Source organism: Fringilla coelebs, assembly GCF_963513975.1.
Source record: "Fringilla coelebs genome assembly, chromosome: 3".
Lineage (NCBI taxonomy): Eukaryota > Metazoa > Chordata > Aves > Passeriformes > Fringillidae > Fringilla > Fringilla coelebs.
In genome coordinates, this window is record NC_140030.1 from 44,504,216 (window position 1) to 44,530,130 (window position 25,915).

General features: G+C 40.9%; 1 protein-coding gene across 1 annotated transcript in view; it reads left to right on the forward strand.

Annotated features, from left to right (window-relative positions):
• The window catches only part of CRYBG1 (crystallin beta-gamma domain containing 1), a gene marked incomplete at its 5' end in the record, with an annotated part of 63,176 nt that overhangs the window by 13,726 nt on the left and 23,535 nt on the right, over nt 1-25,915 (forward strand). The window contains 8 exons of the mRNA XM_084203572.1: nt 8,606-10,089; nt 15,637-15,693; nt 16,097-17,543; nt 17,622-17,798; nt 20,207-20,254; nt 20,365-20,483; nt 21,827-21,989; nt 22,914-23,053. Coding sequence (XP_084059698.1) covers nt 8,606-10,089; nt 15,637-15,693; nt 16,097-17,543; nt 17,622-17,798; nt 20,207-20,254; nt 20,365-20,483; nt 21,827-21,989; nt 22,914-23,053 — 3,635 coding nt within the window. The remainder of the gene's footprint in view (nt 1-8,605; nt 10,090-15,636; nt 15,694-16,096; nt 17,544-17,621; nt 17,799-20,206; nt 20,255-20,364; nt 20,484-21,826; nt 21,990-22,913; nt 23,054-25,915) is intronic.

Below are 25,915 nucleotides of genomic sequence, written 5' to 3' on the forward strand. Positions count from 1 at the left end.
CTGTGACCACTTCCCTGGGGATCCAGTGCCCAACCACCCTCTGGGTGAACAGCCTTTTCCTGATATCAAACCAAAACCACCCCTGACACAACTTCAGGCCATTCCCTCGGGTCCCATCACTGGGCACCACAGAGAAGAGATCAGTGCCTGCCCTCCTCTTGCCCTCACGAGGAAGTTGTAACTGCAGTGAGGTCTCCCCTCAGTGTCCTCCAAGCTGAACAAGCCAAATGACCTCAGCCACTCCTCATACAGCTTCTCCTCAAGATCCTTCACCATTTTGGTGACCTTTATTTGGAAGCTTTCTAACAGCTTAATATCCTTGTTACGTTGTGGCGCCCAGAAATGTACACAGGACTCAAGGCGAGGCCATGTGCAGTGTCATGTAGAGATGCCCAGGAAAAGTCAGGGCAGCCACATGAGTGCCCTCTTTGGCAGAGACTGATAATATATGTGGCTCCATAAGATTATTTCTTTTTTGCCCTATAATCATTTAATGTAATGCTGCAAGACTTTTTCAAGTGCCACAGACTTTCCAGACTGCTGAGCTCCTATTGACAGCAGCAATTTTGTGTGAAAGCATGAGGAAGAGATGAAGATTGATGGTGCTTAAGAAAGAGCTGATTTCCAGAGACGGATTGCTCCGTCTGTGGCACAGACACTCCTAAGTTTGCAGAAAAAGAATCGTATTTCCTGTCTCTGGTAATCATGTACAAATATTTCATCTAAAAGGAGTAAGTGTTGCAGTAAGCTGTGGATCTAAATTAGTCAGTTTACGTTAAATCTATACTAACCATTATATACCATTTGGAGTTAGGGACAGGACACTGTACACTCTCACAAAACAGGAAAGACCTACAAGCGTAGAAGAAAGAGACCTGCTAAATCAAAACCACTGACGTAATAGATTCTTTATCATTTGTGAATTGCATTCAGAAATGAAAAAAGGAAAGGGGTTACATTTGTTAGTTGTGGCTTCTGATTAGGGGAGACTTAAAATTAACTCCAAGCCACTCTCTTCCTCTCCAAAATGCTTTTGCCATTTATCCTTTATTGCTTAACAGAAAAAGTACTTTCAAGTTCCTATCTCTTAGAACAAAACATACACATGTTTATTTTCACTCTTTACTTTGAAAGAGATAGTTTTGATGAATATTTACACTAAGAAGATTATCTAGCGATACAGCTCTGACCCAGCAGCAAGATTCAAAATCGTGAGAGTGAAGATGTGAGGCTAACTCATATCAAACTTCCTCACTTTCTCTTGTACTGAAACACAAAGAGTTGCAAGTGCAATCATTTATGTTAATACTATTTTTTTGCATATAAATTTTTTCTGGATGTCTTTCAGGTTCAGAAGAGTTTAAATATTCTTTCAGTTATTCATTGTTGAATAATCCCTGCTCCTGCTTTTGGTGCTAGTTCTTTTCTGCCTTTTCAAGTCCCTTTATAGTACCATTTTACCACGAATAGCTCAAAAAAATACAGATTTAATATACCAGCCTAGGAAGGTGAAGAACCAAGGATGCCAACATAAATCAGTCTCTTTCTGCATAAAGGCACAGGTGATTTTTTTTTTTTTTCTTTAGCCATCCTAAATTTGGACCAGAAAACAGTAACCAGATCTGTGAGAACCAACGTGTGTGGTATATTTTCTCTTACTGTTGCATATCTGTGCTCTGGTATTGCACGTTAATTAATACACGTAAGGCGTTTGCCCAACACTAACTTTGTAGTTCTTTGCAACATGTTCTCTGCTTCTGTAGAGCTGCTTACTGAAGGACTTGCTGCCACCCTTCTGCAGTTCTTTCTCCTATCCTCTAATTGAGTCCCTTTCTGTAGTTCTAATTTGTCTGCCAAATGACTTATCAGTTGGAAAGGCTCAAGTCAGATACTACTCAGATACTACTTCCTTTTTTTTTTTTTTTTTTTTTTTGCTTGTTTTTACCTGAGTGCTGCCAGAAGAAAGAAGGGGTTAAAGCGTGGGAGGATTGCTAAGAAAAAGGGTTTGGTTACTGACACACAGGACTGCATCTCACACAAGATAGTTTGTTTATTCTTCTGTAAACAGCAGAAAGAATTATCATCATCATGGTAAGGCAAACAACACTCTCTTTTATTCCCTTTTTAAACTCCATCAGAAATCTTCATGTTAATACACAGTTACTTTTTTAAAATCATAAAATCTACTGATCTCCATTAGTTTTATAGAGCGTTTCTTTAACCAACAGATGCTCCTCTTGACAGAAGGGGAGGGGGGAATTATTTTAGTTTATGGAAATAACTAGCTCTGGGGAAGAGGAGATGGGAGCAGACATGCCTTTTCTGACATGCCCGTTCTTATTTATCTCCCTTCTCTCCTAAATACGCATGTAAGGATCTGTTTCATTTTATCAATGCTTCTTTGTCTTTCCTGAGCTTTTTTGAAAGATTTCCATTCATTTGATTTTATGTGATTTGCTCCTTTCAGTTTTCCTGTTCTTTTCTAATACATCCAATATCTAAATCTTGGTGTTTGACACCTAAGAAATATTATGGTATAAAATAATTTTTATATATATCTATGCTTCTTGAGCTGATTATTTCCTTTCCAAAAAATCCATTAAACATTCAGGCTCATTAGTCTCCTTAATCTATATGCTGTTGCAAAATAGTCAATTTTCAGTTACGTTAGAACTAAAAATCTACTCTTACAGTGAAAAAATAAATTGGAAGTAGACAAGTCCTGTTCTCTTGAAGACATAAAATGTTTCACTAAAATACCCCGGCTTACTAGAAAATACAGTGTGTGTAAAAATATGACTATTAAGAAAACTTACATTTGTTTCACTTCACTCTGCTCAAGTCTCACATTTATAGCCCCTCGCTTACTCAGGTAAGTTCCTGAATCTAAATAAATGTATTCCCTGCACAAATTGCTCAGGTAAAGCTGAAATTGTTTAAAATCCAATTATTGCTATTTAAATCCTCTATCTGCATAGCAAGCAAAGAGCTGGAAAAGGCAGGGAGTGAATTCCATACTAGAGAGGACCTGTTAAATTTAAAGTGTGTTTTTTTCCTCTAACTCTGAAGAGGACACTGTCAACCTGGAACATGGTATACTTAAAATAAATGCTAAAAAAGTTCAGAGAGTATATGCCAAACTCTTCATATTCAGAAGGCCGTTTGGGAGTTAAAATAAGATAAGCCATATTTTCCTAATAGTAGCCCCACTTTGTGTCTTTGTGAAGGGTCAGCATAAACAATGAACAATGAGTATAGTGAATTGAAGTAATTCAAATCCATTTGATTGACAGCAAGGTCAGTTAAACTGGTTAAGTTTAGAGATCATTTAGATTAACTTAAAATATAACTGCTTTTTTCCCTTCAGTGAATCGCAACAAGAATTGACTCAAGTCAAATGTTTTGTTAAGTACATTTTCCCCCCATGCTTTTAAAAGAAGATAATAAGCACCAAGCCCTTATTTCCATCTGCAACTCACCCCTTCTCCCTCTGCCAGTAGCTATGGCACTCACCTGTAGGACAGCAGTATGAAAACTCTTCTCTGTAGGACTCGAGTGGGTCTTGTGCTTCTCAGACTTTTCTCTCTCTTGGCTTTGATTTGTACATTGCTCCTTCCAGTTTTTCTACTAATATTTTCACAGCACGTTGAGCCAGCAATACTCCAGAGCAATTTTCAGCCTCACAAAGCCAGGCACTTTAACTGTGATATATTTCAGTCTCAGTCTCTGCAGAATGCTAAAGCCTGAAGAGTAATAGTTTATTTATTTAAATGTTTTTGGCTATAGCACTTTTTGGGATGTCATGTGACTGCTAGAACTTCAAGGCTTTCTGTTTCTCATGGCTGGGTGAATTACAATAGTGTGATTTAAAGATATTTGACATTACTGGCTTTCCAGCATGAATTTCCAAGGGTCCTACACTATGAGAATTGTTGAAAATAGAAGGGTCTCAGAAGTTTTCATGTTACTTGAAATCCAGTCATTTATGACTTTCTAATGAATGATAAAGCTTAAAGTTATTCTTCACTAAATGGTTTGTTGCTTTTTTCCCCTCTGAAGATGAACACATGCTGGAAAATAAATGTTTAAATTAAAGAATTGTCCACAGTAGATATTACCATCTATTAGTTACCACAAAGTTGCTAATGACTAGTAAAAATGCTGCTTTTTTCTCTGTGTGCTCTAAGAAGTGTTTTCATTTATGTTTAGCTGACTCAGATGAACTCATCTAAGAAAATAACATCCAACTGATCCCTCAAGACACATCCTCAAGTTTTGATTCAACAGATCATAGTAGCTTATGCTCTCTTTTCACTGGAGACCAGCAAAGCACATGTTTAATTGCACTGTTAAATTAGGGGTTTGGCTGTGGCTAATGAGAAAAAAAACCCAGCCGAAAACAGAGGAAATATTTTAATGCTAGCATAAACAGGTATGAATATAAATACAAACAAAATTTACATTTCTTGGTTAAGAAGGCAGCAGCATTTTGCTTTCAGATTAGAACACAGCTTTCAAGGTTCATGCAGAGTGCTTGAAATAGCTTTCTCCACACTGTCCAAGGAATGGATAGGCAGGTCCTCTAGATTTTTCAGTTGCCAATGCCTTGGATCAGGTGTTTCTCAAGCTGTTAATGTTTTAAGAGTAAGAATGATTGAGCGTAAGCACATTGAAGAAGCCTGATCTGCAGAGCAAGGGTATTTCTTGCCTTCTGAAATCAAACACTTCCATGCAGTGCTCTGAAGTCAAGCATTCTCGTGCTGTGCTCTGGCAGGCTGGGTCCCACTTGCGAGTCCCTTGGGATGCTCAGTCTCTGTGCCCTCTTGCACTGGCAATACTGGCTCACCTACATTTATCTGACTTAAAATACAAGCTCTTCAGGGCAAGTACCTGGTCTTTTATGTGTTTTGAAAGAGCTGTATATAATTAAGGTACTTTGTATGAAGAAATTACTTCAAAACAGTTTACATAGGGCAGCTATTTCAAGATCAAGGAAAAATCTTTAGCCTTGTTCCCTGAGGAAACAAGGCTTATGTGACTGGACTGGCTGGCTGTCCCTCCTCACTTCCATTCAACACCTTTTGAACTTGTTGGTTGTAGTTTAAACTACATTTGAAAGGGGGAGATGTCTCAATGATAATTAAGTTCCCATGGACTTTATGAAAATCAGTGGCTGGGAAGGGAGAAATCCAGGTCCCCAGTTCAAATAACTAATTTTTTTTAGGTGTAATCTTGCAGACTAAAAACTTGACAGCAAGTGTAATAATGACGGTCAAGTTGATAATGTACTCCCAACTACTGTAGAAGACTGACAGCTATTTCCATACAATTGTTAATATGATGGTTGACACCATAATAAAGTTACATTTTCCCTGTTTTGGTGTTCCAACAGTTTTTAGCATGAACAATATAGTCATTCTCCTCACACTTGTAGTTATTATGAGTTATTGAAGAAATCAGTATTTTTCTTTATTGCCTTGCATTAAGTGTGAAAATTTTGTATTTTTGCTTATTTTAGCTGGCAATGTTCATTATTGTTATCTTATCCTTTCCCTGTAATTAGTTAGTACTGGCAATACATACATAGAATAAGAAATTAGTAATTGGGCTGCATTACTCATGATCTGATAGGGAAATTTATAGTTGGTTTTGTTATCACTAAAGCACTTTACCCGTCTGAGCTGTGTGAACTTAATCCAGCCCTTAATATTGCTCTTTACTTAATTGTTTTGGTTCTACTGCTTGAAAAAAGTCCTCAAAGGGAGGGGAAAAAGACAGGGATCAACTTTCTCATTTGTAGATTATTTCACTGTCTAATAAAACCTAATCCCCAACAATACAAAAACTTGAGCTTAAGGTAATGACCACAGACTTGCCTATTTGAAGGCTACTGGTGGAAGATCACTGTGTGAGGGCACAGGTCTTGGTTGGTGCTACAGCTGCTTATCAGTTCAATGAGTGAACTGTCATTCATTAGTAAACAGAGGTAGGCAAAGACAAGGGTTCCATTGATTTCTGTTAAGTTGCAGTATAAGTCAGCTCTATCTTTTCCCCAATTTAGGCTCTTTTTTTTTTTTTCACGTTTTTTGGTATTTTTCATTTGCTTGGGCAAGCCCTGCTGCTGCACGTTCACTGGCATTAAGTAGGTTCTATGTGGCTCTCCTGAGCCAAGACTGTGTAGGCTGTTGATTAAGAAAAAATAACGAACTTAACACTTTTCCAGCTGGAGGAGGAAGTGACTCCATAAAAAAGGTCCTTATTTTCTTCAGTAGCCAAGGGGGCAGACACACCGCAGGCCGGGCACCCCGGCCAGCTGCAGGCGGTCTGACCTGGTGTCTCCCCCGCCTCCGCGCTGGGCCCTCAGACGCTCCGAAGTGAGACTTGCGTGGTCCTTCCTGTTGAAGCTGTTCCACTTCATATAAGTCATTAAGCGTTAATTAGAAGAGGACTTGTTGAGCATTCATTAAACATTAAATACTAATTGAGCGCCCGGGGAGAGCGCCGGCACCATTCGGCCGCGGAGTCATTCTCACGCCGGCCCGAACGGGGCCGGGGGCAGGCGGGGCAGCCCTGGCCGCCGGCAGCCGTGTCCCCGGCCCGGGGGCGCCGTGCCCGGGGCGGCCAGGCAGGGCAGGCATCGTCGGGCGGCACAGACGGCAACCAGCCACGCCCGCCGGTGCGAGGTGGAAGGTGCGGGTTCATCTCCCCGCAGGGCGTTGAACCCAGATGTCCCACAGGGGCCCCGGCGGCCGGGCGGTGCCGGCCCCCGCACGCTTCCCGGGCTTGGGGGAAAGCCACGCCTGCTCCCGGCACCTCCGAGCGGCCAGCATTGGGGGCGGCCGGGTTACGGCCGCTCCACACACTCCGCTGCCCCGCAGCCATCGTGCCGGCAGGGGACAAGCCCGTGGCCCTGCCCTGCGCCGCCCCTCTCCCGGCCCGGGCGCCGGCTCACGCCGGGCAGCCTGCACTGCAGCTCGCCGGGGCGGCGGCGGCGCGAACCGCCCGCCTCCAACCCTCGGTGCTTTTCCCTCAACATCAAAGGGCGTCGGTTTTGCCCGGGGCGGCGTTTTGCCCTCAATAACAAGGCGGCGGCAGCCGCAGCGCGGGCTGCTGGGGCACCTACGGGGCGCGGCGCCCACTCGCGCCCCGCCGCCCCCTCGACGGCCTCACGCGTGGCCGGGGGCACCCGCGCTTCCCGCTGCCCCGCGGCCCTCGCTGGGGGCCGGTCCGGCGCTGCCGCCGCCCCTCCCTCCGCGGCCGGGAGGGGCGGCCCGGCCAGGTAGAGCCGCTGCCCGCGGCGGGGCGGTGGCTCGGGGCGGGCTGCGGGGGCGGGCCGGGGCGGAGCGCGCAGACGGCCGGCGCCGGGGCAGCCGTGCGGGTAGCGGCGGTGTGCGTGGGGCGGCTTCGTGCAGGGGCCGCCGAGGGCAGCCGAGCCGAGCGGTGAGTGTCGGGCGCTCGGCAGGGTGGGGAGGTGAGGAGAGGTGAGGATGCGGTGCGGCCGGCGGAGGGTAAAGCCCGCCGCGGCACCTTCCTCCTGCTTATCCCGTTTGGGGATGGGGGTGGACAGCGGGAGTCTTGGGCGGCTTCACCCTCCTGGTAACGCGCGGAACGGGGGCCGTGACTCCTCCGGTGAGGTGGTGCTGGGCTGGTTCTCTGCAGCAGTACCTGCGGCCGCGGAGGGCGCGGGGGCTTAAACTCCGTCCCGCCCTGGGCGCTGGGGGGACGCCGGGCAGTGGCAGGCGAGCTGGGTCTCTGCAGCAGGAAACAAGTTGGAAACTGCCGTGCTGCCGAGGGAACCCGCTCTCCTCGAGAAGTCTGGTGCGCCGGGGTAGAAAGTACTCGCGGTGTTTTGAAATAGACGTCCCAAAACAAGTATTCATCGTACCGGCATGTAAAAAGGGCTAATGTATTAAAATGCAAATATGAATGTGTACTCGGCGATGCTGTTGCGTGTTTCCTGTTTACCATGTTAATTAGAAGTTGTAAGGCAAAACTTTGCCTAAAGTAATCCAGGGCAGTGTTTGACCCAGTAATGCTCACTGAATGATGCAGTGGATTTTATAGTTCTGGGGTTTTTAGCCCAAAACACAACCCAAGTATTTACTGAACTTCATTAATGAGAAATGTATGGATTGTAAGACAACTTACACCTTTGAAACTATTCTCTACCGGTACAAGTGTGAAAACTGACTCAGCCAGTATGGAGAGAAAGTTAAACTTCCCACTCTTGTTTTTGTAAGGAAAATTTTGACCATGAAGTTTGATTCCCGTCTTGAAGGCACCAGGATACTTTTCTGTAACGTTTGGGGTGACGTTAACTAATTGTGCAAAATTTTGAGATTTGGGATATATAAAGCTGCCATTATAAAGCGTGATGAGCACATTTTCAAACAAATGCAGGCAAAAACATACAGAGGCATCGTGGAGTCCTAATTGTTTTTCAAGGATTTTGTTGTTCTTGTTCTTTTTTTGAGAGCTAGTATTGTTCAGTAAACTGTTTTGTTTCCATTCACTCTGTCCTTTTAATTTAGAGATAGTCATAAAACAAAAAATTTATTTATAGAAACAATTTTGACATTAAACAAATGTTTGTTTGTTTTTGTAGTCCACCTCACACCTTCCAGATTCTTCCAGAGAAGAAAATAAAAAGAAACCCGTTTTGGAAAGACTTGGAAATTTGTTTGGTACAGGGAAGAGGAAAAATGTCAAAAGTTCACTAGAACACACTTCACGTCATAAGGGTGAGAGGTCAGGTTCTCCTCACGGGGCCCAGGCAGTGTACTGTAGGCACTTCAGAGAAGGACACGAAGCTCCTCAAGTAGAGAAACAAGTGAGAAACGTAAGTGCCCTTCCTGAGGCACAGGAATATAATTTCAGTGGGGAAGTAAGACCGCTGTATCACGATACGATTTCAGAATGGAGCAGTAGGGGAGTTTCTTCTGACAGCGAGTGGTCAGCAGATTGGAGCGGCAGCAGTGAAACCATTAAAAACTCTTTCTGTGAGAGCAGCCTGAATGTGGAAACACTGGGGCTGGAGAAAGAATCCGTCACAGATATAAATAATTCCACAACTCCAGATTTCATACAGAGCTTGAGAAATCTGTCTAGTGAAGACTTAGAAAAGAGTATCTTAAGTCACAAGCGGCTTGTGAACACGTGGGTGTCTGAGGAGCCCGGGCATGCAAAACCAAAGGATTTGCCATATGAGTTGGAATCTGCAGCGAGTGAGCACGCATATTCTACTAGAGTGTTAACTGTTGATATCTATCTAAGAAAAACAGAGGAACTCCTTAATGAACCCGTGACTCTTGAATCGGAAGAAAATTGCAGTGATCTGGACACAATGGATAAAAAATCTGCCAGTAAAAGATCTGGAAAACGGAGAAAGTCTCAGTCGTCTAGTGACATTCCAAATGGAGAGAGAAACCAGACTGAGAATACTGCAAGGGAAGAATCCGGTTTTGAGGATGATGCCCATTCTGAGGTGTTTTCAGACAAGATAATAAACCCTGAACGAAAAGTGAGGTCTCTTCAACAGACTCCTGAAAGAAATTCCTCTTCCTCAGGTAGTAATCAGGACCTAAAAGTTGGATCTGCTCACAAAGGGGCATCTAAAGCTGAAGCTGACAAGGGCAAGCAGCAGATCTCAAACACAAGCTCTGCAAGGAGAAGATCATACAAAAAGAATCAGTCGGATACTGTACCCATTTCCCCTACTGGTTTGAAGGGTCAGGTGAAAGATTACTCTTCAAAAAGGCAACCTTTAGCATCGCCAGAGACTAACCCAGTGACAAAAAGAACTTCAGTGGAAAAGGGAGCTATACCTGTGGCTTTTGGGGAAGACAGTTTGGAGTCTCCCAAAGCTTCTTTGGCTGCTAAGACAGAAGACTTGGTGTTTGCTGAAGGCAGGAATGATACCAAGGCAGTAAAGAATGGTAATGGTCCAGATGGAAGAGCTTTCTTGCATACTGATGGGATTAAAAATGGAGACCTGTGTCTGTCAGCTGAGAGGCAGACAAATTCTGATTTAGACACCTTAAAGCTGAAGAGTTTGGATTCTTCCAGAACAGTCATGACAAAAATTAGCCTGTAAGTAACAAACTAGTTCATCTTGTCCTTGTAGCTGTAATTTTGCTTGTATCTGTGTTTAGAATTCCATGGAAACACTAGCTGTGTATCTGTTGTCTGTCTAAATTGTTTTCAGTTAAGAACTACCCTTAAAAAAAAAAGTTACCATAACTAAAGCTACCACTTAACAAGCACTGTAATCTACATGTATTAGAAAAATAATTAATTTTTTCATTTTCTAAATTGATAGGGAATCTTTGTCACATCCACTATATGGAATAATTTAACATATATAAAAACTGCTCAGTCATCATCATTGTGGATCAGATTTATTCATCTATCATTGACCTTAATTAATTTTTCTCTCTGTAACCAAATCAGAATGTGGTTGAAGATTTTGTATGTGAAAATCTTTTGAATAAGAAATGTATTCAAGTTTTCTAGAAACAGCCTAAGTTCTGCTCTTATTTTATGAAGAAATGTAGCATGCAATGTAGAACTTCATTGTTCAAATGATATGATAGATCACACTCCAAAGTTTTGAATACGTATCGTTGCTTTCTTAAGTATGTGCAGGGTGAATCACTTAACTTTTGATGCATGTGAATAACATCAGGTATTTGCAGAATGAAGCATATATTAGTTTTCAGTTTTTGATTTTACACTTGAAGAAACTGTCTCTGTCAAACAGGTGGTCAGAGCTTTCCTTAGGGTTATAAAGAAGCAGCTGTATTTATAAAGTTCGCTGTTATCAGTAGTATGAGACCAGTGATTGATTACTTGGATACTGTTGCATTCTCATCCACAGGGAATGATTTGTTTGCATTATTCATGCCTGTTGTTTGGTTGCCACGGCTGTGTGCTGTGTGCAGTTGCTCTCCTCGTTCTGACATGTTCAGCTGTAGGTGTGGGGGCACACTGAATCTTGTTGGCCCACCTGAGGTACACTGAGTGTTGATAATTGTCCTTGTGCTAGAAGGATGTGGAGGTTCAACATGATGATTTCAGAGACATGTCTGTTTGCAGTTATGCTTCCCACATCTGAGAAGCACAGGAGCAATTTCCTCTGCACAATTTGTAATACTCTACATCTGAGTCTTTAATTTGTAACTTAAGTTTAAAAGGCCTAGTACTGAAAGTTAAACTGTGGCATTTTTGTACTGGGTGATGCCTTGTCATCTGGCAGTATAGATCACAAATCTTTAACTCTTGAGTTTGTATCTTCACAGCTTCAAAGGAAAGGTAGCTTTCATATTGTTTTTTCTCTGTGTCACTGTCACTAGTGATGATGAAGTTATAAACACCTGCATAGTTGGATTTAATTTCTTCTTTGTATCTCCTGGGTTTGATGTACAGTGAATTGTCTTTTACTGTACTCATAAAGTAACAGACAAGTGTTCTGTCTGAAAGACCAAATTTTAACAATTAAATAATCTGTTCTATTTCATCCCATTTTGTGGGGTGTGTGACATTGTGTCTTGGTCTTATCTGCTGCTGTAGGAACTTTATCCCTGGGTGGGGACTGCCATGTTGCCTGCAAGGTTTCTGATGCATCTGATAGCTGTCATAGCACAGCACCACACCATTTCTTTAGCCAGAGTTACATGCTCGGGTGATCTGGTATCATTTAGTTATTCATTAGAATGTATCAACTATAAACCTGGATGGGGATTAAGGTGCTGTAAAATGGGAAAGGGGAAGATGGTGCCATTACTAGAAGACGGTGTGTTTTTATTCTGTAGTTATGGCTGTGAACAGATACATTTTTCATTTTCAAAGGTCAAAAAGTTATTTTTAGATAGTTCACATTAATTCCTTTCTGGTTAAAAAATACCCATTTACTTAGAGATTCCATGGCCCCTTTAAAAAATGGATTTTATATAATACAAGTAGTTCTCCCTTAAAAATACATGATATCTCTTAGTAATGACCTCGTGCCAATTTTGGGAATCAGGTTTCATTGGAAACAATTTCAAAACAGGTCAGTTTCTCCAGTCACCTCCAGAAATGCAGGTTTCCTGTAAATAAAGATGGCATTTTCTCTCTTCTCCATTTATGTCTGTGTACCAGATAACTTGAAAGTCACAGGATACTTTGCTTCTAGCTTTTGAAAGGGAAACCTGTCAGTTTTGAGACTAAAATGAGGTTGATGGTAAATCTTAATTGGCAAATAAAACCTCAGGCAGCGCTCACTTTGATGTGCTTAGCGGAAAACTTGGCTTCAGTTGTCATAATTTATGTTCAGACATGGTTTTGTAGTTGCCTTTACATTTAAGCCCACTTGTTGAATTATTCTTCTCTTTTCACATGCCATTTTTCTTTGCTCACCTCAATCTGATATTTTGGCATCAGTGTTTTTTGGCACCACTTGCAAGCTTGATGTGTGACTCACCTTCCATTTTTGACTGTTGGGAGAGGTTTAACTGCTTGCTTCCACAGTTTAGCTGCAAGGTGTAACCACAGAGAAGGACATTGGTATTTGTCTTGTGCCTGCTTGTTCCTGGCGTTTCAGATCAGTAAGAATGAGCCACATTGGACTGTTTGTAAGAAGGCATTTGTGCTGTTAAGTTTTTTCCCCATACAAGATGGGAGGCTTAAAGGATACTCAAACAACATTTCCTTTTAAACAAGCTTGGAGACTCAGTTCTTGCAATAAAGTGCGTCTCTTGGCTGTATTTAAAACCAGTATTTTGTAGTGTGGAAAAAGGTGCAATGAAAAGATTAGAAGAGGCCAGCTGTACTGAGTGGAGCTACAGGGCTGAGCTTTCTCATGCTCTTTGGTCTCAGCTATTTGGCTGCTGCTGCCATGCAGAAGTACTGCAGAATACAAAATATATAAAGTGTTGAAGTGGTTGTTTCTGCATAAATTTGCAAAGCTTGAAACTATACCTTTGAGGTGAGCTTTTCATTTAAAAGAGGTTTTAGGTGTGGCTGATAAGTATCACTGTTAGCCATTAAACTTGCTTGTGTCAGGACATACAGAGAGACACAGATTTTATGGGGAAGATATGTGTTATGTTGAAATGTAGTAGTGCAAGTGACAGGCTGACAAAAGGGTAGTATGGGAATGAATGTGTTAAAATAATTGGGCCATTAGTGTTACCTCTTGAAAATACAGGTAAAAGAAAAGGATAAGTACATTTTTCTTCTGATCAGAAAAGGATATGAAAGATAAAGATCCTGGTGAGGAGGAAATTCAGCACGTGTCAGTAGTGCTTCATTGTACCAGGTGAAGGCTAAGCCTGTGCTGTGCTCCATAGGCAGGAGCATAGCCAGCAGGTCAAAGGACAAGATACTTGGTGCTCATGGGTCTACATCTGGGTCACTCTGTTGAGTTGTAGCTCTACCTCCCCTTCCAACTCTCTTCTGGTATGAGAGATGTTCCCAAACTGGAATGAGTCCAGCAGTGAACCATTAAAGAAGGTGACAGCTCTGGAGCAAATTATGTTTGAGAAGCTGAAGCGGCTTGGTTTCTTCAGCTGAGAGAAGAGAAGGATACAGATAGATCTCAGTCATCTCTCACTGCCTATAGAGAAGGCAGAGCCAGATTTGTCCCTGAGCTGTGAAGGGACAACAGCCACAAGCACAGCAAGTTGTAACAATGAGGTTTTAATGAGATATAAGGCAAAAATAATTCACAGTGACAGTGGCCGCCCTGCTGCAGTGCTTCACTAGGAAGGTTGTGAGATCTTCATCCTTGAAGTTATTCAAAACTTGGTCAGGCAGAGCTTTCAGGAACATGATCTAACTTTGAAGCTGTCCCTGTTTTTAGTAGGAAGTTAGGCTAGCTGATCTTCAGAGGTCCCTTGCAACTCATAGTCATTTTCCAAAGAGAAGAGTCATAGAATAATTTAATTTTTAGAAGTTTAGGAAAAACCAGTTGTAGTTCAAATGAAAAGTAGTACCTCAATATATTTAATTTTATGCTGTACGATAGTTCCCTTCATACCTTCCCTCTTTCAGGAATATTTTTTTTTTCTGTTTTTCCTTAAGTTTTCCAAGTGTGTTTCATTAGCACCTATCTGAAGTATGGCCAGTGGATTTTGAGTTTGCTATTTCTTCTTTTATTGATCATGCATTTCTCATAATTCTTCATAAAGTTGTGAGCTAGCTTGAGTAGGCTGGTAGTTAGAGGGAGCACTGTTGGGAAGTCTTTTCTGAAATGACATGACGATAAGAATGACCTGGAACTGTTGGAGCAAATCCAGAGGAGGGCAGAAAGTTGGTAAGAGGACTAGAGCACCTTCCTTATGGAGACAGGCTGAAAGAGTTGGGGCTTCACAGGGAAGAGAAGACTGCATGGAGACCTTATAAAAACCTTCTAGTATCTGAAGGTGGGGGTCTACAGGGAAGCTGAAAAGGGCCTCTTTGCCAGGAATTGTAGTGATAGGACAAGGAGTACTGGGTACAAACTGAGAGACAGGAAATTTATGCTGGATATTAGGAAGAAAGTTTTTACTGTGAGGGTGGTGAGACACTACAAAAGGTTGCCTGGAGAATACTCCAACCCTGGCAGTGCTCAAAGCCAGGCTGGAAAAGGCTATGAGCAACCTGGTCTAGTAGGAGGTGTCCCTGCCCATGGCAGTGGAGTAGAGGCTAGATAATCTTTTAAGATCCATTGCAGCCTCTTAATAGTCTATGATTCTATGATTTCTAACAGTTGTTCTCTGTATAGATTCATAGGTAACTATTTTTGAATCCTTCTGTTATTTCAGTAAGTTTATTCCTCATGGTATTCCCAAGAAATAAAGCTTGTACAATGGAGAGTCTTGCATTAGAAGGGTTTAATTTCTTACTTGGGATGGATTACTTGAGGAAGAGGGAAATGGATCTCTTGTTTTGGGTTGTTCCTATATCTTGCACCACTTTCTTGGGCTAAAGAGCTGCTTGAGAACTTAGTGAACACAATTTAGGTAGATAAAAAAAGAAGAAAACACTTAAATACTAGAATCATCCATTGACTGGTAGAGCATTTGGGACCCTGGAGATTGCTGCAAGCTATTTTCTTTTCATCTCCCACCTTTGTCAGTTTTCACGTAGGGCAGTTTCTACCTGTTCTCTTACTGCTGTGTCCCCAGATTCCTCTTTGGAGAACAGGACTGTCTTGGACATGATGGTGGACTCCTTGACACTCTTTAGATCTGACTGATTAATTTTGAAGCCATCTGCTTTGCATCTTCACAGCTGTTCATACTGTCAAGTAGGCAGTAGCAAGTTACATGGACTAATAATTTTTCCTGGTTGTAGGCATTCAAAGAAAAGAGCTTGAAACACTCAGCTGTGCCTTCTGCCATAGCACAGGAGTACTGTGTGCATGTACTTGTACATGCCTCTCTGTCCACTCTGATAGAAAAGATTTGTGTTTCCAATTTCAGTTCTTGTAAAATTATTAGGCTTAGTTTACACGAGTTAAATTCTTAGCTAAGTTTACCTAAAGGAAGTGGAAGAGTCCTCATATGTGGTGTTCACTTAGCCAAGGTGGTGATGCAATGCTTGGGGACAGCTAACATTTTCTGCAAGCACTCATGAGTGGAAGAGTTTTCACTCAAATTGAGGTTGCTTCTGCAGTGTAGGTATAAAAGCTGCAAAGAATCTGGGCAGATGTCTTCAAAACTCATTGGAGAGAACATGCAAATGTTAACTAACTCATTATCACCTTAATGAATTGGGATTTGTTTTCTAAACTCTGTAGGGAATTGCATGTTCGTAATTTATTCTTCCTATTCACTACTAAATGTTAATGTCTGTCAGTCATAAGTAGAGTTCTCTGCCTCAATTGCAGATGCTGTAACTTGCTGTGTTTGTTTTACTAACCTTAAAGAACCAAGTACATGTTTGAAATATATACTCCTTATTTAGTGTCTATTTTTTTAAATCCATATAGTTATTCCCCTTTTAGTTGATTTCTTTTGAGATGTCAAAATTTGAATTAAGTCTGTGGTTTATAATTCTGCTTTTTATTGTTTTGAAAATTGTTACAAGCAAGATTAATTAAAGATGTCGCTCTGTGTCACTTTGCTTCCTGTAGTCCGGCCAAACCGAAGAACGTAGAGCTGAATTTTAAAACACCTATGAATCAAGACAGTTTAGAAAGTGAGCAGGACACTCTTGAAAAACCAGTTAATAAAACTAACAGCAACATTGCCAACAAAATTTCCTTGTTTGAAAACAAATGTGCTAACCAGAGCCAGAGACCTACTGACATCCCTGCTTCAAAAAATAATGCTGTACCAAGCACATTCGTTGGCAGAGCAAAGCTGAAATTTGGAAAACAACCTAAAGAAAACGAACAGCCTGACAAAACATTAAATAAGCAAAGCAGTCGCCAGAAGTTATTTGAGAATGGCACACTGGAGAAAGAAAGCACTGCAGAGTTAAAAGGCAAAAATGGAGAAATCTTTACCTCATACGAGGATATTGGGAAGACAACAGAACTTAAAGTAAAAGCTGCCATATCCCTTTTTAACCAAAGCAGCAAAAGTGATGCTGGTAGCATCTCTCTGAAGCAACCAGAACCAGAATTAACCACAGCAAAGAAGGAAAGTTCACCTTTTAAACTGCCTTTGCACTCACCTGTAAAAACTGAAAATGCTCAAGATCCTTTCTACCAAAGAAATTACACAAGGTCAGAATTCCATAGCAATGAAGAAAAAGTGCTGCCAAACGCAGAGGCTTTATCACCGTGCAATGATGATAAATATCCTCTACCGTCTCAGGTTTCCAGATCAGAATTTAAGAAGATGGAAAATGGAGATAAAAAGGTAAAGCCAGAAGATTTGAACTTTGCACCACTGCAGTATGACAACAATCAAGACAGTGTATTGGAATCAGAGCACAACACCAATACGCAAGAGAGCCCAGGGAAAACCTGTAATGGATCTGCTGAAGATGACAGCATTTTTGATTCCCCATCTGACATGAAGAAGTTTGCTGAAACAATAAAAAACTTAGACAGCTCAGTTTGTTTACCCCAGAAGAAGAAGAGGTCAAAGCTTCCCAAGTCTCCAGCACCCCACTTTGCAATGCCTCCCATTCATGAAGACAACTTAGAGAAAGTATTTGATCCTAGTGTATTTACTTTTGGTTTGGGACTGAGGAGGGAAAAAACACAGGATCTGTTACCAGCACAACAAATTAAAATGCAAAGCCTGGAAACAATAGCCAGAGTCAGGCCCAAGCGTGCATCAACAGAGCAAAGTATCATATTCAAAGCTCTGCAGTCGTGTAGAGAGGAACCTGCCTTTACTCAGGAAATAAATGGAAAAGAGAGCACTGACTGTACAGATGGTGAAATTAAGAGATCACGGCTTGAAAAAAGCTCCCTCTTCTCAAGCTTGCTGTCTTCTAAAGAGAAGTTTTTTAGCCCTTCTGTCACTTCAGTAAATAACACAACAGCTTTTGCAACTGACTCCTCGGGGATGCCTCCTTTACAGCAGGATGTTTCTGGGCCATTCATCATGCCTCAAAAATCTGAGGTAATAAAGATCATTCAGGAAATGAAACAATGTTTGTCAACCTGCTGAATGACTGTTAATTTTGATTTTGCAATTCAGTCTCTTTCAGATGTGAAGTTTCCAAGTTTTGTGGAGAAGTACCTGCAAGCAGATAGTGCCAAAAAAGAGCTAAGTTTACAAATCCCCAACTATGGCAATCCTGAGAAAAGTTTTTCAAGCTGGTTAGGAACAAGCAGATATGAATCAAATGTGCCCCCTGGTTTATTAGATGTGGATGTAAGTATTGTGTTTTTAAAAAGCTGCCTGCAAAGTTATCCAGCTTTTATGTTTTCGATAGACCATGTGCATATATTGTTTTGTTTCCCCTCTTTGGGATATATATAGATTACAAATACATTGAGGTGAACTTAGGTATGGTACCAGTTTTATCTGAAAAGGAAAATGAAACTTTTTGCAAATATGAATGGAAAGCATTTTTTTAATATGTCTTTGTACTTGATTTTGTATTATATTGAAACAAATCTTGTGCTAACTTTAATTTTTTATTGCAAATCAGTAGAATACTTTCTGTGAACTTCAGAAAGCTTCTGAAGTAGTTGAAGTAATCTTTCTCCTCTTCCAACTAGACATTTATCCATTGTACAGTTAAATAAGTAACAGAGCAAATTTTTTATTTTAGCCCTCTGTTGTATTGGCAGAACTGTATTGGCAGCAAAATACATATATTCTTTAAGAATACTGAAATAACTGTATAGGAGTGATTATTGAAAGTGCTGCTACAGTGCAGGACTGTCCCTTTTTCTGATTACAAGCATCTGTTCTTCATGGCTGAAGACAGACCTATGTTTTCCCCTCAAAGCAACATTAATATGGAATATATTTGTAATTTCTGTTTTTAAAATAATGACTCGATGTCCTGTAGTATTTGCTGTTTCTGTTAATGTAAGCCCTTATTGTGTCCTGAGAGGAAAACTATGATCAGGAGATCTAAAAACCATGGGAAGAGATATGTTTTCTAAAGCTGAATAGCCGCATGAATGGGACCTGTGGAATTGAAGCAGCATGTTAGAAGTCTGAGAAATACTTTCCAAAGCTAATGGTTATCTGCTAGAGCATTTCTACTAAAAGGAGCTCCTTTCTTTGTCACCTTGCAGGAGACAACCATCCATGGTACCTTGCAGTTCTGAGAATGTAGATTCTTCTCTTATGGGAAAGTTTTCTTAATTAGAGTGGAGATGAAAATTAGGGGGGTTAATTATAGTAGGGTAGATTTATATCACCAGTTAAAGAGGCTTTCTTATTCTGTTGGTCCTGCTTGGATTTAAAAACTTGAATTTAAAGCTAAATGTCTAGTACTGTCTTACTTTGTTTTTTGCTACTTAAACTGTTTTTCTTGAGTGGGTTTCAGTTTTCCAGTAGAGTGTGGAGGCCTGATATAGCAGTGGAGAGTGTACATACCTAAGACTTTAGGCTTCATACCTAACCCATTAGGCTTCAGAGGGTTTCTGGATTTCTGTGGCACTGTTGCTGACTGAAATGTTTTGCTCAAATTGGGAATCAGAAATGTTTCTGTGAGGTGTACCTGCTGTGCATCTTCCACTGACTAAGAAAATGATGATGCAATGGCTAGTGGGTGATGTGAAGGAAGGAGTAAGGGCAGCCCAAAACAATGACTTTGTCATTCCTCAAAACACAGAACAAGTTTTAACTGGAATTGAAGCGCAGGCTAAAAACCAGTCGTGCTTCAACATGTCTTGATGATGCCTACAAAAACCTGGTGGCGGTTGAGAACTGTCTTGCGACCACTGCCTGCTCTGCTTATTAACTACTGTGTTCGCTTTAATTCCTTGCACGTGTTGCTGGTTACCTAGTTAGGGGCAGGATCTGTTTTTTGTCTTTTTGTTTGTGTGAATCATTCCTAGAAGAGCAGGACCCTGTCCCAGAATGAACACTCCTGTCCTTCCTGGGAAACCAAACACATAATTTCAATGCTTGCTTTATTTGTTTGAAGGTGACGTGATGCAACCACAACTTTCCCATATATTCTATATCATACAATTTACTGCTGACTTCACATTGTTTTAGATTTTGTACACCTCCATGTGTTTTAGTTGTTCTGAATATTTTCAGTCTATCACTTAGTGCTCAGTCTCATGCTCTTTGAGGAAACCTGTTAGAAAATTGATTATGCTAGTTAGCTCATACATGCATGTACCATCATGCATCCTCAGTATTTTCATATATTTCTTAAAAATACGCCATGCTTTATGGCTTGACATTTTTAGACATTTAAACTCATCATTGTTATTTTACAGCATGTACTTCATCAGTGGCAGTTTTTAAAGTAGTCTCTTGGTATTGAAATCCTGGGCTATGTAGGAAGAGGATCAGGGTGATTTTAAAGCATTTCAGATCTGAGGATAGTGAACTTCAGTGAGACGATAAGTCAGAGTTTTAAAAAAGTGTATAAGTTTTTACATTTGTGACAAGGTGCTGTTCCACAAGGGGAAGTAGAGGTTGAAGTGGTAAGTAGGTACAGTTAAAAGGTTACCAACTTTTGCTATTCAGAGTATTTTTTATTTTGTTTTACTAGCCCTTTTTTATAGCCGAGTATCTTTATTGAAAATGTTTTTGATTTTGTGAGGTTTTTTTGTGATTTTTTTTCTCTTCTCACTGTCTATTAGACACTTCCAAGAAATGGACAAAGTAAAATCAATCCCAGACCTGGCAAGGTAAGATCAATTTTAATAGTTTTAGTGTTCCTTTCTGTAAAACTTAGGAAGATAGAACTATGTTTTACTGGTGTGTTTTTCTGTTTTGTTGGGGTTTTTTTTTAACACAGCTGGTGATATACTGTGACTCAGACTGTCAAAAAGCTGGCCTTGAAGTTTTCCATGATGTTCCAGATTGCAGTTCTTGGGTTCTGTCACCAACAATTTTAGTTAAAGTCATCAGAGGATGGTAAGAGATCGATTTTTATTCTTATTGAAAGATTTTTACTCTATCCAAGAATGTTTTGAAGCAGAACTGTCATGTGATTCACAGTAAGTCTGGCTTGTAACAATGTAGAGCTGTGAGCAAGAAATAGGGCATTTTACCTCTGCAACAGGAAGTTCTGAGCTGGAAAACCTATTTTGCTGACTAATTGAGTGAGTGTTACCATCTGGCAGGGTGCGAGATGTCACCAGGCATAGGTGTGGGATGAAATGACAGATTCTGTTCAGCTATTTTGCCCTTCAACTCCTCTGGTCATTAGGGATTCTTGCATAGTATTTGGATTGGGCTAAAAGGCTAGCAAATAAGTTTAAAGCTGGGTCTTACATAATTATTTCACGGCCAAAGGAAGAGGATGGTGCTGTAGAGATAATTGACTGTTTCTCTGACAAAAGAAGGGATTTTGCTCTAAAAGCTGTATTGCCCAAGAGTAATTCAAAGCAAGTTCATCTCCTTCTTTCTTCATAGCATCAACAGAGGGGCCATTAGTAGTGTGGCTAGCACAGCAAGTTACGCTGTGGCCAGGCTATAATGCAGTCAAATAGCAGGTTCTCAAAAGTAATTATCTGATAGTAAGGTGCAGACACAAGGGCTAGCCACAGTAGGAGGTACTGGGAAGCAAACTGATGGCTGTTTAGCTTCAGAAAACTGGAACAAAATCCTTTTGATCTCTGTAAACCAGGTTGTCTTTTCTAGCATGGTCTAGAGGGACTGGATTTGGGGATTTTCCTCCTTCCGTTGAGAGCCTGAGTGGAGGGTTTGTATTTGCAGATGGATAAAGTTCTTATTTAGTTATATATTCTGTTCTGCCATTAAAAATGAAGTTGTCCTTGTCTTCTGAGCAGTCTTATCATCCTCTGGCACATCTACCCCAGCTCCTGTGGAACTCCAGGCTGTTGTTAACAGGTTCCAAGCAACTTGTCTGTTTATACATGATGCAGCAGTCTGCAGTGTCATTGTTTTCTCTGATGTACAAATTGGTTCTGATTAGTATCTCATATGAAGTCTGGTATTCAGAGACAGTAGTTTTAACTGCCCCAAATTATGAAATTTAAAAGATGGAGGAGTTTTTTGTGCAAGTACACTTCAGCAGTAGACATTTTTGTTTTTATCATTGTTTTTAAAGGTATTATAGAGACTGAAAATGGCTTGCATCAGCAGTGTTGGGTGAATGAGCTGTATTGGGGAAATGGCAAGGGTTTGGAAACGGTACTGTGTATGAAACTATTTGTTAAGTGGGATCATGATTTTTGCAAATCACACTTGATAAAGCACCATGAAAAATTAGATTTTTAAAAATTTATTTTAAGCTGGATACTCTATGAAAAACCAAATTTTGAAGGCCCCTCTATTCCATTGGAAGAAGGAGAGTTGGAACTCACAGATATTTGGGGTGCAGGTGCTTCTGAAGAGCAAAGTGACTGCAAGTCTCAAAAGCCTGCAGTGATCGGTTCAATAAGACATGTTGTTAAGGCAAGTAATACAAGTCAAAAAGTTTTTTATAGATCTTAATGTATAGTGATGTTTTATACTTTAGAGAGTGTGATTGGTCTATTAGGACACAAGTGTAACATGAGCTACAAGTGCATGAAACAATATGTTGAATTTCATGTTTAATCACAAAAGCATGTGGGGGCTTTTGCACAGTGGGGGTTGTGGTAGCATCAAGAGGAAGGACAAGGGTAGGAACGGAACTTGGTGGGCTTTATTAGAATCGCCACCAAAATGCCATACAGCATATGCTTTGTAGTCTGGTCAGTGTCAGGAAAAGCATCCCAGCAAACCATCAATAATTTGGTATTTTCAAAACACGGCTTTTTCTTTTTTTTCCAATACAAACCAAATTTGCACTCGATACAGACTTCAATGTGAAATACCAAACTTTGGTTTGCCTGTTATGGGCAGACTTACCAGTGAGTTTCACACATGATGGAACATCCTTTCTGTGCTCTTTTAAGCTATCATTAAGTAGGTTGCCAAAACAAGCACAAGCTAAGTTATTTGAGTAGGAAAGGAAAAAGAGGAATATATATTGCTTGTAACTACAATTGTTGTTTAAGTTGCAGATCTCTTCAAGGATGTCTTGTTTGGTATTATCTTAGGATTTGATTTGCTAGAGGAGATGTTAACTGATGAAAGAAGATGCATTCCTGCCTAGATGGCAGAAAGTAAACAATGTAAATGCTGATTAGAGATTGACTGACTCTCTTGGTTCAAACAGAGACAGGCAAACTGGCTTAGCTATACTTTTATTATAGGCATCTAATAGCAGTAGTAATTGACAAGGGGGGGAAACAATTTAAAATAAACAGGTGTTTCAAAACTGATTTAGTTACGCACAGTAATTATAGAACTCACAGCACAGATCAAGTGATTATGGCGATCTTCATTTTTCAGGATTACAGGGTTTGCCGAATTGATTTGTATACAGAGCCTGAAGGGTTGGGAATCGTGACTTCCTTTTTTGATGACACTGAAGAAACAGGGGTGTTTGGAACCACTCAGAAGACTTGTTCTATTAAAGTGCATTGGGGCATGTAAGTATGCAGCTCTGTATGAATGACAGGAATTTGGTTTAAACCATTGGTTACACCTGTCAGACTTGCGAGCAGGCTATATTTATTCTAGTCCTATATTTTGGCAGTAAATTTGTTGACAGTAGTGTTAGTACATCGCTGTAATGCTTCACTCTTGGGGAGTCTGACCTAGAATGTTTTGTTAGAGCTAGATTTTCTTTTGCTTGCGTGTAGTAAATACTGAATAACCCTTGCGTATTTGTAGCCAAGGAATGAGTTTGCCTCTCCTGCTTTTTCTCATTCAGGCAAACTTACCAGAAATGAGGGTGGGGAATGGATTGTTAAAATAAGACCGCATTTCCCCCTTGCTTTCTTCTAAACTTGAAATCATCCAAAGAAGAAAAATTTTGAAGTCCTTCTGTTATAAACTAAGACTTAGTTATTTAGAGAGTCCATATGTGACATTGTTGTATTTCACAGTGCATTTTGATGTGGACTTTTATGGTGATGTGTAATACAAAGATGTTATGTCGTCTGAAAATATCTGGCCATCTGAGTTAGGAAGGTAATACTGTGAACCAGGCAAGCTTTTATGAGAAAGGAGAACTCTAAGGAACAATCCAGGTTCTGTACCAGTATTAGTTTTCGTGGCTTAATAAACAAACTAGTAAATCATCATGGAAAGCATGCTTCAAAGTAGTACAGGGAAAAGTATGCAGAAGAGAGAGAGAGGCTTCTTTCAGAAAAAGTGAGACTGGAGCCACTTCCAGTCATCCTGCAGAACTTCTTACAAGGTGTACAGACCTTGCTTGTTAGCTCTTATGTTTGGACACTGATAGCACTTGCCTTGCAGCAAATAGTCTATCAAAAACTGCCCAGCTGAAGGCAGGTGTTACATATCACTTTTTATAGAAATACGTAAGGCAAAAATGTTTTAAATCTACCACATGATATACATTCATTTTTGTTCTTAGGCAAAGGGTGTTTTATCTGAGTAAATATTTACACCTTGATTTGTGGAAAAAATGAAGCATTTTGGTATGTAGGCAAATTTGAAGATGTCCAAGAAGTTGGTTCTCTGACAGGAAGTTATTTCTGGTGAACTGCAACCTCAATCCAAATTACATGTCTCGCAAGACTAAGGAAATCAGATATGGTATTTGCAGGGTGATTGTTAATTCCCTTCATGGATGTCTCGTCTTTATTTCTGTCTCACTGAAAAGCTATCTGTAAAATTACTGGGTTTTTTGGAAGGATGCAGAGCCTGTGCACATCTGGGTTGTCTTTATTTTGCATTAATGTAACAGCATTGTTTTACTAAATCCACATGAACTCTTGCTGTCTTAATATCTCTTGCATTTGTATCCCTGAAGGAAAGCAGAATAATATTTTCCCTAGGAAGTGAAATATACTATTTTTCAACTGTCTTTCTCGGATATCTGTTTATTAGTCCAGTGTAGAAAGAAGTCACTTCCATGAGAAATTCTGCAGCTGGCTGCTGCTTGTTTGCATGTTGCAGGGTTAGGGGTTTTTTTGCCTTTAGTTTACAGGCATGACATAGTTCACTGTGTTGGCAGGTGAGGGAGGCTCTGATTCTGAGTCACCTTGCCATGTGGGTGTGGTTGTATCATCTTAAAGTTTCCCAGTGTTCATGCTTAATTGCTGTTTGTTAAAAGCTGCCAACAAAAATGAGTCAATGCGCCTTTATCTTCTGACTGTACTCTCTCCTTGTTCTTCCATGTGTGTCAGTTCTTGCAGTGAAGTTAGTCATAGAATCCTTTAGAATGGAAAAGGCCTTATAAGATCATCCAGTACCACCATTAACCCCAAACTGCCAAGTCCTCCACTAAGCCATGTCCCTAAGCACCACTACTGCACATCTTTTAAATACCTACAGGGATTGTGACTCCACCACTCCCCTGAGCAGCCTGTTACAGTGATTGACAACTCTTTCAGTGAGTTATTTTTTCCTAGTATCCAGTCTAAACCTCCACAGGTGCAGCTTGAGGCCACTTCCTCTTGTCCAATCACTACCTGCCTACAACCTCCTTTCAAGGCAGTTGTAAGGAGCAGTGAGGTTTCCCCAGCGTCTCATTCTTTCCAGGCTGAGCACCTCCAGCTCCCTCAGCCATTCTTATTAGACTTGTGCTCCAGACCTTTCCCCTTTCCCCTCCAGACCCGTCCCCTTCTAGGCATGATCCAGTCCCTCAATGTCCTTCGTGTAGTGAGGGGCCAAAAACTGATCCTGAAACACAGGATTTGAGGTGTGGCATCACCAGTGTTGAGTACAGGGGGACAGTCCCTGCCTTGGTCCTGCTGAGCACACTGTTGCTGATACAGACCAAGATGCCATTGGCCTTCTTGGCCACCTGGGCACACATTGGCTTAAGTATAACTGCTGTTGACCAGCACCCCTAGGTATTTTTCTGCCAAGCAGCTTTTCAACCACTCTTCCCCAGTCCTGAAGCACTGCTTGGGAATGTTGTGACCTGGCACTTTCCCGTATTGAACCTCATGCCATTGGCCTTGGCCCATTGATCCAGATCCCCTTCAGCAGATCACGCAACTTCTCCCACCCAACTTCTTGTCATCTGCAAAACAGCTGAGAGACCACTCAAATCCCCTCATCCAAATCATTAATATTAAGGTATTGAACAGAATTTACCCCAGTGCTGAGCCCTTGGAAGTACCATGTGTGACCAGTCACAAGCCAAGGATTTACTGAGTGGTGTGAATACAAGGCACACAATGTATCAAACATTTAGCTACACACAGTAATAAAACTAAAGCACGTTGCTTGTTTCTTGGAGCTATGTGTCTGCAATGAACTATATCAATTTGGGCCAGTTTATATTAGCTTGGAATCTTCCTTTAAAGGGAACA